This window comes from Peromyscus leucopus, chromosome 5, assembly GCF_004664715.2.
Source record: "Peromyscus leucopus breed LL Stock chromosome 5, UCI_PerLeu_2.1, whole genome shotgun sequence".
In the NCBI taxonomy this organism is placed as follows: Eukaryota; Metazoa; Chordata; class Mammalia; order Rodentia; family Cricetidae; genus Peromyscus; species Peromyscus leucopus.
Window position 1 is genome coordinate 133,885,744 of NC_051067.1, and position 13,514 is coordinate 133,899,257.

Below are 13,514 nucleotides of genomic sequence, written 5' to 3' on the forward strand. Positions count from 1 at the left end.
AGAATTCACACTCCCTGTGAATATTCTGAGGAAACTATTTTTTTCTCTATTTGGTATTTTCTTTAAGAAATTTGCATGTCATAACAGAAAATCAGCTTGCTTGATAGTATATCATCAAATTATTAACAGACTAAAAATAGCCCCCATTAATGCAAACTCTATTAATGGCAGCAATAAAAATTCATCCATATCTTGATACATAAACACTGATGAAATTTATTAGAAAGAATAAAGAATGTTCTATATAGAAATCAGGAAATCAAATGTATGCTTTTATATATGCTTTGTTTGATTTAAGTACGTACTGCAAAAGATCACAGTAAAATTATATGAAGATAGATGCTAAAACTTACCTGCAATTTATACTGAAGTGACCCAAGAAGACCAATTAAAATGTTTTATTTGATAGTTATACATGCATATAAGATTTAGATCAAATAACTCACCCCCGTTCGTACCTCTCTGATTCCCCCTTTCTGCTCCTCTTTCTCTCCCCCCCTTCATGTATTCTTTTTATTTTTTAATACCACTGAATCCATTTAGTGATACCTGTGTGTGCATGGGTATAAGACCATATACTGAGTATGAGTAGCTTCTCAGAGCCACCTCCCTGAAGAGGACTGACTCTTCTCTCCCAGTAGCCATTAATTGGCTATTGCTCCTCATATTGGGTTGGGACTTCATGAACCCCTCCCCTCTCTATTAGGGTAAATTGACTGCTTGATTGTACCCAATTCTTGTGCATGAAGTCCCAGGCCATGTGAATTCATGTATACAACTGTCTTGTTATGTCCGACAAATACTGTTTCATAATGGACATCTAATCCTGGTTCTTACAGTGTTTCTGGTCCCTCTTCTGTGATGATGCATGAGACTTAACGGGAAATGATTTAGAGCTGAGTACTCCACAGTAATTTATTGTGTACTTATTGACCTGCGGTGGGTCTTGTATTAATAAGCATGTACTGCAAAGAGAAGCTTCTCTCATGAGATTTGAGAGATGCACTGATCTATGGGTAGAAAGATTGGAACTTAGAGTACAGTTTAATACTATGTCCACTTAGCAGAGTACTACTCACTGGCTCTTCCCTTGGGCCTATGACCTAGCCAGTCATGGAATTTGTCTGAGTTCATCCCACCTTGACTTCCTCTTTAAAACTCTGTGGACATCTTGTCTTGTTCCTGATCTTAGTGGAACCGTTTTGAGCTTTTCTTGGTTTAGCATGTTGTTGGCTGTCATTATATATTGTTTGTATCATGTTTAGATACATCCTTTGTAGTCCCAGATCTTCCAGGACTTTTATCATGAAGGGATGTGGGCCTTTTCTGTATCTAATGAGATGATCACATGTTTCTGTCCATGAGTCTGTGTAGTGGATTACAATCACTGGTTTCTGTAGGTGCAGATCACATTTACAATCTGAGTTGCAGTAGTTCTTTGCTCATTTTGAAATACAATGACACTATGTATATGTCAAAAAGGAAAATATATAATGTAGTTCATTTCTAATACATGTTTAATATGGTTTGTTCATGTAAATCAATCTTTATGAGTGGAAAAAACTTAGAATGAATTCACAGATGCTAAGATTCAGATATGATAGCTGTTTCAGAGGCTATCCAGTGTCATGATCCAGAAGACGGGTAGGAAGCAGGTGGCCAGCCATTGGATAATGAAGGTGAAATGGGATCTACTGTTTGTCATGTGGGTCGAATGAGCAGTGAAAATACAGAAATGAGAATATGTGGCTAAGTTAATAAAAACAATTATTTAGTATGACTGTTATTTTTCTGAGTATCTTTTCTGCCAGCTTTGGACTATAAACAGCCTTCTTTCTCTGACCTTAAGGTTTCGAGAATACAAAGCCATTGAGACACTGGTGGGCCTTTTAACTGATCAGCCTGAAGAAGTCCTCGTGAATGTGGTCGGGGCCTTAGGAGAATGCTGTCAAGAACATGAAAACCGGGTCATCGTCCGGAGGTGTGGTGGCATCCAACCTCTCGTGAACCTCCTGGTTGGAATAAACCAAGCACTTCTCGTGAATGTCACAAAAGCTGTGGGTGCATGCGCAGTAGAACCAGAAAGTATGGTGTAAGTGGCCCTGGAAACAGGGAGATTTTTAACTTCAAGTGTATGGGGGATGTTTGAATGGTCACCAAAAGATCCGTCTCATCACTTAAAATTTATGGGCACATATGATCAACACTGTTACCATATGAATACATCATAACTTATCTCACCAGAATATTACCTTAGAAGAGAAGTGGGGCTGAGTTGGGCACTGGAGGCAGGAGAATTTCCAAAAGCCAATAATTTCCCATGTGGAAAACATGCAATCAACACAAATTTTCTCTGCCTTTTGTAGAATGATTATCTTTCCATCTAATAGTCTGTGTAACATCTCATAGTATATTTCTCATTTCTAGTCAATTCAGAAAACATGTTTGCATCACCTGCCAAGTGGCAAAGGAAATAACAAGGATTTTAAGTGGTGACCTTATACTTGAATAAATATTGTGTATTAAAGAAAGATAAGATTTAAATGTCAATGGAAAATATTTGGGGAAAACATTTGGTATTGAACATATATGGACTTTTTCTTTGTTGTTAAAACTATAGTGTAATAGCAATTTACATTGTATATGTGTTTTATCTAGTATTATATGAAATCTAGAGGTGATATGATGTGTACAGGAGGATATGCACATTCAGATACTACACCACTGTATAAAAGGACTTGAGCATAATTGGATGTCTGTGGGTGATCCTGGAACCAAGCTCCAGTAGATACCAGAGGACAGCTGTATCTTTCTTCATATATACATATCTCTGTCTACTAACCTACCTATATCTATCACTTATGTATGTACTTATTTATGCATCTACCTACCTGCCCTATGAGAGAAAGGTATATTTTAAGAGGTTGGTTCCTGTAATTGTGGAAGCTTGGTGAGTTCAAAATCCAATAGAGGTTGGCTTGCAGACTGGAGATTCAGGCTAGCACTGTGTTGACTGAATTCTTTCTGTCCAGACAAGGTCAGGTGATAGCCACAGGTGTGTTGAGGGATAGTCTGCTGTTTTCAGGCTGCCACCTCAAGTATTAATCTCATGCAAAATATCTTTCATAGAAATATGTTACATAAGGCTTGTCAAATACGTGGCACTGAGACCCAATCAACTTGACACAAATTTTAGCATGACAAGTTCATTTCTTGTCAGGTTGATATCAATATGCATGTATGTAAGCTATATTTAAGCTGTAGGTAAAGAGAATAAGGAGGTTTTGCTTTTGTCCTTGGGCATCCATGAGCAACTAAAAATGTATCCATTATTTCTACAGAGTTCCTTGGTGGTTTTTTGTTCTTCTCCTTGATATCCCTGAACTTAGTCACTATGTAAAGTGACTAAGTATTTAAATACAATGATAAAAAATTAGCAAATCTAATGTTATAAAATGAAAGGGACAAAGGAAGGGGGAGGTAATATATAACTCTCCATAAAACATTCATAACAAAATAAGGAAGAAATCTTCATGACAGTTGTAGTTGTCTTTGTTACTGGTCACATGACCATACCTCATACTGTAGGCTTCCTCTGCTATCCTTAACCAATACATTAGTGGGGTCTGGTTCTTTATCTGTTCACTGACTCAAATTTCCACTCCTAAAGGGTCTTGAGCCTTAGTGGTTGCCTTAATTACTTTCTATTGCCATAGTTAGACACCATGACCAAGGCAATGTATAGAGGAAAGAGTTTATCTGACGCTTATAGTTTTAGAGGGTGAGTTCATGACCATCATGACAGGGAGCATGGCAGCAGGCAGGCAGGCATGATACTAAGGCAATAGCTGAGAGTTTATACCCCTATCTGTCAACATGAGGCAGAGACTGAGAGTTATTTGGGAATGGCATGGATTTTTGAAACCTCAAATCCCACACCTCGTGACACACTTCCTCCAACAAGACCACACCTCCTAATCCTTCCCAAACAGTTCCACCAAATAGGGACCAAGCATTCAAACTTATGAGCCTATAGAGGCTATTTTCACCCAAACCACCATAGTAATTTTGCCTGGATTGAGTTGCTGCAGTTTTCCATTGGTTTTAACCACATTATTATGGCAGCACTGAGCTGAGTCAGGGCATGTCCTGTATTTCAGACATATTATTCCTTCCCTCTCTAGTCTCAGCCTACTGGCTCCTTGGTAGCCAGTGTTAATCATGGTATGGTCACTTCCTGCCTTACATCATCAGTAGATTGATTCAGAAGTCCTTTGGTGATAATTATTTCTTGGTGAATATACAGGATTTTATTTAAACAGATTAGAGCTTATTCCAATGCACCTTTTCCTTGATGATTCTAATAAGCCATTTCTGGTTTAGTACTTTCACTGCGCACCATCAAAATTCTCTTAATATTTTAAGTAAATGTAGGTATTGACTTTTCAGTCAAATCCATTGAAGAAAAGGTCAGGGAAATCAGCTTCATTCTTTTCTTATTCTGATTTTTGGAGACTCTGAGTTAGGAAACATCAAAATGGAAGTAAAAAAAGGCTTCGGTGACCCTCTTGATTGAGTTATGAAGAAAAACAAGTAAAGTAAAAACTGAAGATGCTGAAATGTCAATAAATGTGATGATGAGTCAATGTACAAAACTCTCTGTGGATGTTAAAGAAAGGGTTGACTTATGGTACGGGCTACATTAAAACCTACAAAAGAGGAAAACCTAAAAATAAAACAGATTTTCCCAAACAAAGAAATCACCAAAGCTACAAATTTGAAACCTTGAGCCATATCTGCCAAAGGTTGTGAATTATTGACGTGAAGGTAACATTCTACAGCTGCCCTGTCTCTTCAGACTCCTCTCCAAATAAAGCCTGTGCTTGTCCAGGGCACAGACAGCATTAGGTTTTATAGAATGCAGATTAGGGAAGTGAATAGCATCAGAAGAAGTGTAGAATTCCCTGCCAGGTACCCAGTTTGGTATTATAAAGCATCAGGGGAAATGGAGTCATGAGAGTCATGTGGCAAATGATTGCTATTGTTCCCAGCAGTGTGTAGCCCAAGGAGCCTTTGGGAATGCTGGATGGAAAGGATGTGGAGACAGTGATTGTCACATTGCAGCAGAAGGAAGCTCTAACCAGTGGTTCTCAACCTCTTTACGGGTTAAATGACCCTTCACAGGGTCACATCAGGTATCCCGCACATCAGATATTTACATTATGATTCATAACAGTAACAAAATTGCAGTTACAAAGTAATAACTTTATGACTGGGGGTCACTGCAACATGAGAAGCTATATTAAAGTCTCATAGCAGTAGGAGAGTTGAGAACCACTGCTAAACTTTAGAGACTTGGAGATCAGATTGACTGTTTGAATCTTCAGAACTGGGTAGAGATGTGTTCCCTAGACAAGCAGGAAGAGATAGTTTGTGGAGTTATGTGAAGGGACTATCACAATAGCTAGTAGATAAATTCAGATAAATAACTTTTCTACAGCCACAGAATTCAAGAAGTTTGTAAGAAGAATTAATAAGGCACTGTTAACCATTTTAAGAAGCGGGTGGTTACAGAATAAAAAGAGGACGGGGCTGAGGAGATAGATGGCTTCATGGGTGAAGCATTGCTGTAGAAGTGTGAACATCTGTGTTTGCATCCCCAGCACATGCTCAAAGGCTAGGATTGGTGGTGTGTTCCTGTAATCTCAGCACTGGGAGGTAGAGACAAGAGGGTGCTAGAGTCTCATTGGCCAGTCAGCCTAGGCAATCGGTGAGCTCATTTCAGGAAAGGGCTTCATCTCAAAAAACAAGATGGAGAATGGAAGAGGAAGATAGCCAGCATCCACCTCTGGCCTCTACATGTGCACACCACTGTGGTACATGGGTGTGTGTACTATGAGGATCCAAGTTTATTCCAGAACATACAATTTAAAGAAGCTTAGTACAGTGGCATGGGCTTGTAATCCCAGAGTTGGGGATGTGGAGACAGGTGAACCCTGGGCTCTCTGTCAGGCTAGCCTAGACTACTTGGTGAGATCCAGGCCAATACAAAAGCCTGTCTCAATAAATGGATGTCAGTATTGGAGGAACACCACCTAAAACAGGCTCCTCACTTCCACATGCATGAGCACATGTGAACATGCCCCATGTGTACACATAAAAAAGAACAAAAATAACCAGAAGTGGCATGGGAGACAGCTCAGGTGATAAGTGCTTGCCCAGAGAGCCTGAGGATCTGAGCTGCAGGCCGAGAATCTACACAAAAAGCCAGGTGTGGTGGGACATACTTGAAATCTCAGCCATGGGGAAAGACAGGCAGATCCAGCAAGTACCCAGCAACTAAGAGGCCTCATCTCAATAAATAAAGTAGATGGAGTCCTGAAGAACAACATTTGAGGTTGATCTCTGGCCTCCACACACACGTGAACACCTGTAGGTGAGCATACTTGTGACACACACAAAATAGAGAAAATTATTGAACCTAAACTCTTGGCTACAAAGAAAATGCATTAAATGTGATTGAGACTAGTCAGGAATGTGGAATCTACACAGTGGAAGGAAGAACAAGCGTGAGAGCAGAATGCAAGGTGATCTAACATGATTGTATTCAAGTTGGATCATGCTGGAACATGGTCTTGGGCTGGGAAGATGGATCTGCGGCTATATTCCTAATGTGTAAGCAGGAGCATCTGAGTTTTGATCCTCGGAACCATGTAACACAAAGCTGAGTGAGGCATTGTGTCCCTGGCAATTCTGTAGACATCCAAGTTCCTGGGGCTCCAATTGGCCAGGGTGGCTAGTCACCTGATATTCATGTCTAAAGCTAAGCTGGGTATGTAGGATAGCATGACTTAGTAACTGAGTCATGGCTGTCATGTGAAAGGCTATAAGGACTAAGAACAGTGAAAGGCAAAGCAAACCTGGTTTTGAAGGGAAAATATAGTGGACAAAAGGTGAGAAGGATAAACCAAGAGTAGTGATGGAAACTAGAAGAGGTATTGGCAGATGGAAACAAAGAAAGCATGTAAAGGGAAGAAATTGATCAGAAGTGTGTCTGAATTGCTTTTCTTGTGCAACTTTCTGTGTATGCTCTGGTTTTCCCACAAGTGTTGTTATAAATACACTAAGACGATTTTTTAGAAGACAGTATTTTAAGTTTGGTAAAAATCCAAACAATATTACTCTTGGCATCATATTTCACACATGGATATTATTGCTAGAATTTTTTTTTGATTTATTGCTTCTTTGAGCTATAAGTTGAATGTGAGGAAATGGTAAACATGTCTATTCTGTGTTGATTGCCCATAATTCATGGGTTAGGAACTCGTTTTGATGAACAGCAGCTGTATGTGCTAGTGATTCATGGCTGTGGCTTAAACTTGGGTCACATAACTGTCGAAACATGTACACTCTCAGCACAGTTTCACTAACTGTAACAGAGTGCATGAACAGCTCTCAGTGAGATGAGAGATGTCATCTTCATAATAACCATCCCCTTACTGATTCATGTGACTTCATAAAATTCTGATTTTGAAAAACTCCATTGACTCTTTTTTCAGGAAGCTGTTGTAATGTTAACCATGTAAGTTGCTTTGTATTGATTAGAAGGCTCCTTGAGATGTGTAAAATAGTACAATAGGTATCAAGTCTTTGAATAAATAGATTTGTTTATGCTGAGTTTTCCATTCTTATTTATTTTTATCTTTCTTTTTGTGCATATGATGTGTGTGCACATTTGTGTGTACAAATACCAGTGTGAGCATACAACAGCATGCACATGGAAGCCAAAAGACAGCCTTAGCACATTTGACACATCCTTAGGTGTCAGTCATTTTTTTCAAACAGGATCTCTCATAGGCCTGAAAATCAATATGTGGAGTAGCCTAGCTAGACAGAAAGCCTCATGCATCTAATTGTTTGTCCCCCAGCATTGTAATTATAAGCACGTACCACCACACCCAACTTTTGTTTTCTTGATATGGGCTCTGGGGATCAAGCTCAGGTCCTCTTTCTTACAAGGGAAACATTTTTTATGATAGTATAAATCACTTATATACCATGACCAAGGCTACTTATAAAAGAAAACATTTATTAGGACTCACAGTTCCACCATGATCATTACAGTGGAGAGCACAGCAGCAGGCAGTCGGCGTGGTGTTGGAGCAGTAGCTGAGAACTTACATCCTGATCCACAGGCACTGAGGTCAAGAAAGCCAACTGGAAACAGCTCCAATCTTTTGAAACCTCAAAATCTGCCACTCAGTGACACACCGCCTCCAACAAGGCCACACCTCCTCATCCTTCTCAAACAGTTCCATCAACTGGGGACCAAATATTCAAACATATGAGCCTATAGGGGCCATTCTTGTTCAAACCACCACACTGATTGAACCATTTCCCCAGCCTTTGATGGCTTCTTAATGAACTAATAAAAGATGAATTTTTGTGACATGTGTATAGGATGCAAGTGTCTAAATATTAGAGTTTTAAGGTCTATTCTTCAGAGCTACTGTGGCTTAGGTCTTCTCATTATTTTTTTGTGCATTTGATCTCTACAACTAAAACTGAAGATGGCTTGACAAGCTCTGTTAGCCATGTGTTTCTGTCTGTTTTCTTACATAACTTGTAGTTTTGGCTTCTTAAAGGCAGAGCTATATTATATGGTATGTAAATTTTTCTAATTGTTGTAAGTTGTGACTTTTAATAATCTAGTGGCTGTTCTTGCTTATTTTCAATGTATTTGGGGTTGTTTTCTGCTTTGCAAGATATCAAGATGCTATCCCTGCTCTCCTGATTGCTTGTTTGCCTGTTACATCTTAGACTAGCCTTTTTCTTAATAGATTTTATTGGTCTTTTATATAGAGTATGTATATGGATCTTGTTTGGTAAGTTGAACTAAATAAACATTTAGTTTAGTAAGTGAATTAAGCCATTCACAAATGTTTGTCGATGAGACTAAAATGTCTGGGCTGAATAAATGTCATACTTGTAAATTAATTGTATTCTGTAGAATTTGCTGTGGTTCTTTATCAGGTTTATAGTCTTGGCTCTTTTGTTGTTATTTAGGATGGTTTATGTTTTTGTTCTAATGGTTAATATTATACCTACAAATTTTTATGATGCTCTTATTCTGTGTAAGTGGAATTTTTGCTCTCTGTCATTTTTTTCTTTCTCACTGGACTTTGAGTTCACTGTTTTTCTAGACTGGCTGGCCGTGGACTCTAACTGTCTTCACTCCCTATGTGTGGGGTTACAGACATGCACCACTTATGTCTGACTTTCATGTGAACCCGGGGGATCTGAATTCAGGTCCTCACGCTTGTGCAGTAAACATTTGAGCAACTGCACTGGCCCTACTGGCTCTTTATTTATTTTTATTATTTATTCACAGCTCTCATCTAAATAGTAACCAGTAGGTTTGCTCTACTTTTCTTTTCCTTCTCCCATGATTTAATCATATGATACTTAAAGCTTACTCTTCAGACATTATTATTCCAGCCTGGGCCCCGCCTTTTCTGTAAACTTAGGTCAATGATTACTTGTGTGTGTACACACTGTATGGTAATGAATCTGTGCACACAATACATACTGATCACTGAGTTCTTGCTGAAATTTTGCTCATTTTTTAATTATTTAGTGCCTTCCAGTAGAGTCATGAAAGATGGCTACTGGTGGCTTAGAGTACAGAAGTTACTATGAGTTAGCACTGGATTTTAATGCATGCTTGGATGTTAGCCTGATTAGCTGCAATGTCTTTGACTCCCACTCTCTTTCACTAAATTTAATTATGCTGCCTGCCCCTTATTGCCTTGCCAGAGGTCCAGGACATGAGAAATGAGCTCACGAAATCTCAGCAATATGGTTGCCTGAACAAGACTAGCCTAATGATAATACCAGGTGACATGCTGACCTGGACATGGTCACACCCTTAGATGAAAAGTTACAGGAGGTCAATGGCTGCTGACAGGGAGAATTAGTTTCCTCTAGGGATAAGCTCCCACATAGAATATCTAATCCCAAGCAGTCAACCTTGGACACATGTGCATATGAACAATGATAGACTCACTGTGTCATATGTGCATTAATGCATATATATGTACCGTACTAAATAAAGACAAGACCATGAATTTGAGAGGAGAGACATGGGAGTCGTTTGGAAGGAGGAAGGGGGAGGAATGAAATAGATATAGCATCGATGGATGATGTTCTCAAGAAAAATACTGAGACACCTTTGTTATGTATGATTAACACATTTTTTAAAAATTAGTCTAAATTAGTCTAGCCAGGCAGTGGTGGTGCATGCCTTTAATCCCCAGCACTCAGGAGGCAGAGCCAGGTCACTCTCTGTGAGTTCAAGCCCAGCCTGGTCTACAGAGTGAGATCCAGGACAGGTACCAAAACTACACAGAGAAACCCTGTCTTGGAAAAAAAAAAAAAAAAAAAAAAAAAACTAGTCTAATACTCCTCTAATTTTTTCTTTGTAAATTATTTTGTCTCTTTGTCTGGGGTCTAGAAGGTCCTTTTTGTAAACAGATAGTGACTTCTCCTTGTACACAGCGTATCATGCATACTCTTTTGTGAGCCTCATTATATTTTCGCTGTGTGAGTATTGGGCTTGACAGCTCTGGTGTGAGTGTTGGTTGGCCTTAAATACAGCTCATCCAGAAAAGGCAAAATAGAGAATTTATTTTTTCTTTTAATACCAAAACAACTTTCAAATACACATATTGCCAGAGCCCCCTCCCAAGAAACTTCAATAGAGAAAGGCGTTTCGCTTTCCTTTTTTCCTTTCTAGAAGAAAAGAAGATTATAAACTCACATCCTCATCGTCTTTTCAGTCCCTAATGTTTCATACAAAATGCCTGGCATCCTTGATCCACAATGTGCTGAAATCCTGATGTTCTGAATTTCCTGTTGTATCAAAATAACCTCAACATTTAAAGGTCAGCTCTCGAGCATAAGTATGTGCTGTAAAAGAGTTAAATGTCATGTTCTTTAGAAGGGATCAGGGTGAAGTCTGCCATCCCCAGGATTCTAAGAAATCTTGCCCAACGTTTACCTAACTGGCACACAAACTTCCCACAGTTTATCCCATGTTTTCCTCCCACACATAGTAAAATGAATGTTTGTTGAGCCGACTGTCACAGGGCCCAGCGTTCATGTGATCAGGGCAGTGAAAGGTTCTTTATACAGCACACACAAGGATAGAATTAAAGCCACCATGGGATGGAGAACTCTAAATTTCCTATGTTTTGTGGTTCAAATATAATTATGCTGCATTTATACGGCTTTAAAAGATTTTTTGCATTGGGTTTATTTGTTCTTTTTTAAGGGAAAAAAGTCCAGCTACGCTCATGTGTACATAGAAGAGACTTAATCCCTCTGTGGCTTCTCAGATATGCTTGTTGCTGTAAAACCAGGGTCTGTGAGCTTTTAGGGTTTACAAAACATGCAGTCTATGTCTTACTTGCTTTTAATCTTAACATTTTTCTTTATTGTGCATTTTCTTCCTTTTTCATTTGCATACTTTTAAAGGCATGTAGATTAAAGTTAAACACAAAAATATGAGTCGTTAACTCTTCCAATTTTTCTTTTATTTTAGTGTATGGTATATTGCCTGAATTCATGTCTGTGCACCACGTGTGAGCCTGATGCACAAAGAGGAGAGAAGAGAATATCAGATCCCTTAGAACTGCGGTTATAGTAACCTGCCATGTGGGTGCTGGGAACTGAACCCAGGTCCTTTGGAAGAACAGCCAGTCTCTTAACCACTGAGCAACCTCTCCATCCCAAATTTCATTTTCTTAAAAAAAATAGTTATTTTATTTGTTTTTAATGTGTGTGTGTGTGTGTGTGTGTGTGTGTGTGTGTGTGTGTGTGTGTGTAAGAATGCACGCATATGTCTACAGAAGCCAGAAGTGGGCTTCAGATTCCCATAGACCTGGAGTCACAGGTAGTTAGTTGTGAGCCACCAGATGTGGGTGTTGGGAATTTAACTCAGGTCCTCTAGAAGAGAAGCAAGCACTCTCAACTGCTGAGTCATTTCTAATGCCCCTCAAATTTCCTTCTCAAACAAATGCTAGGCATTTTCGACTTGAGAACTGAGAGGGTGTTACTTTTCCACATAAAATGCAGTCAGTTGTATTAATGTGTATAGGTCAGTGGCTGCATAAGTGGATGGTTCTCTCCTCTTCCTTATGTGAAAGAACACATGTGTACACAGTAAAATGAAAGATGTGTGTGTGTGTGTGTGTGTGTGTGTGTGTGTGTGTGTGTGTGTGTGTGTGTATGCTGGGAATTGAACTCAGGACCTCTAGAAGAACAGCCAGTGCTCTTAACTGCCGAACCATCTCTCCAGGCCAGCAGTAAGTTCGTAAGCTGGGAAGTATGATACATACAAAGAGAAGTGCACCATTCAGGTGAACACATTAGTAAATTATTGGGAAGCTAAGCAAATTAGAACACTGTTGTTACTCTCCGCTGATTATCACAGCCTGCCCCAGGAACTAGCCAGACCTCCATCCGTGGTCCCCTCCTTTCTTGCCCTCTTGGCTGTTTGTGTCTTGCTGTCCTCATGAAAGCAGCTCTCTAGATTGACATTGTATCTGTTCCAAGCACGTGTGAGAGGAAGCTTATGGTGTGTGCTGGTTTTGTCTGGTTTTCCTTGTTCCAAAGCGATAGGTTGTTTTATGCTTAATTATTCATTTTGATGAGTTTTAACAGCTGTGCACATTCACCAAGACCCCAGCCAAAAGTGGGTACAGATCAACTCCTCCACCTCCAAAGGTTTCCTGCTGATGTTTTTAAATTAGTTGTTACGTGGACCTAATAAGGCCCTATTTGATTTCTGGCTGAGTTTGTACATTCACGGTGTGGCGTTCTGTTGTGGAGTAGACATTTAATTGCTAGAAAATGGTTGTGAAATTTTCCACTCCCACCAGTGTGTCAAGCACTTAGTATTGTCAGGTTTCTTTTAAATTCGTCTAATAGGATGAAATGGTATGCTATTTGTAGAGTTTATTTTATTTTCTGATAATGATATCAAATAACTTTCTTGTTATCCACATGTAAATACTTTTTGTGGTTTTTCATGTTAATTTGAGCACGTCTTTTATGTATTCTGGATACAAATCTATCACTACACATATGTGTTATTCAGCACTCAGACTGCCTTTTAAATAGAAATCTGTAATTTAATGCAGTTGAATTTATCGTTTTTCAATTTTATGGCTAGTGAACTTTATAATTTAGAAATGAGCTAGTAGCTTGTTATGTTTTTTTTTTAAGTGGAAAAGGCCAAGGCTAATTTTTCATACAACATCCAGTTGTCCCAGTATCATTTCTTGAAACTGACTTGGTGTCTTGGTTGTGATGTAACTGGTTAGGAAGAAAAGTCTCAAGAAGCTGTGCCCTAATTTTCTTGCATTCAGTTTGCTGGTATTTCATGTTTTCCTCATTTAGGTTCTATTTTCTTGGGATATTTCTGTCAGGTTTTAGACATTAGGATACTTAAA

At 39.0% G+C, this 13,514-nt stretch overlaps 1 protein-coding gene across 2 annotated transcripts in view; it reads left to right on the plus strand.

Moving 5' to 3' along the window:
- Window positions 1–13,514, plus strand: part of Odad2 (outer dynein arm docking complex subunit 2) — a 158,238-nt gene that overhangs the window by 63,923 nt on the left and 80,801 nt on the right. For both annotated transcript variants that reach the window (XM_028873095.2, XM_037206385.1), the window contains one exon: window positions 1,850–2,092. In XM_028873095.2, coding sequence (XP_028728928.1) covers window positions 1,850–2,092 — 243 coding nt within the window. The remainder of the gene's footprint in view (window positions 1–1,849; window positions 2,093–13,514) is intronic.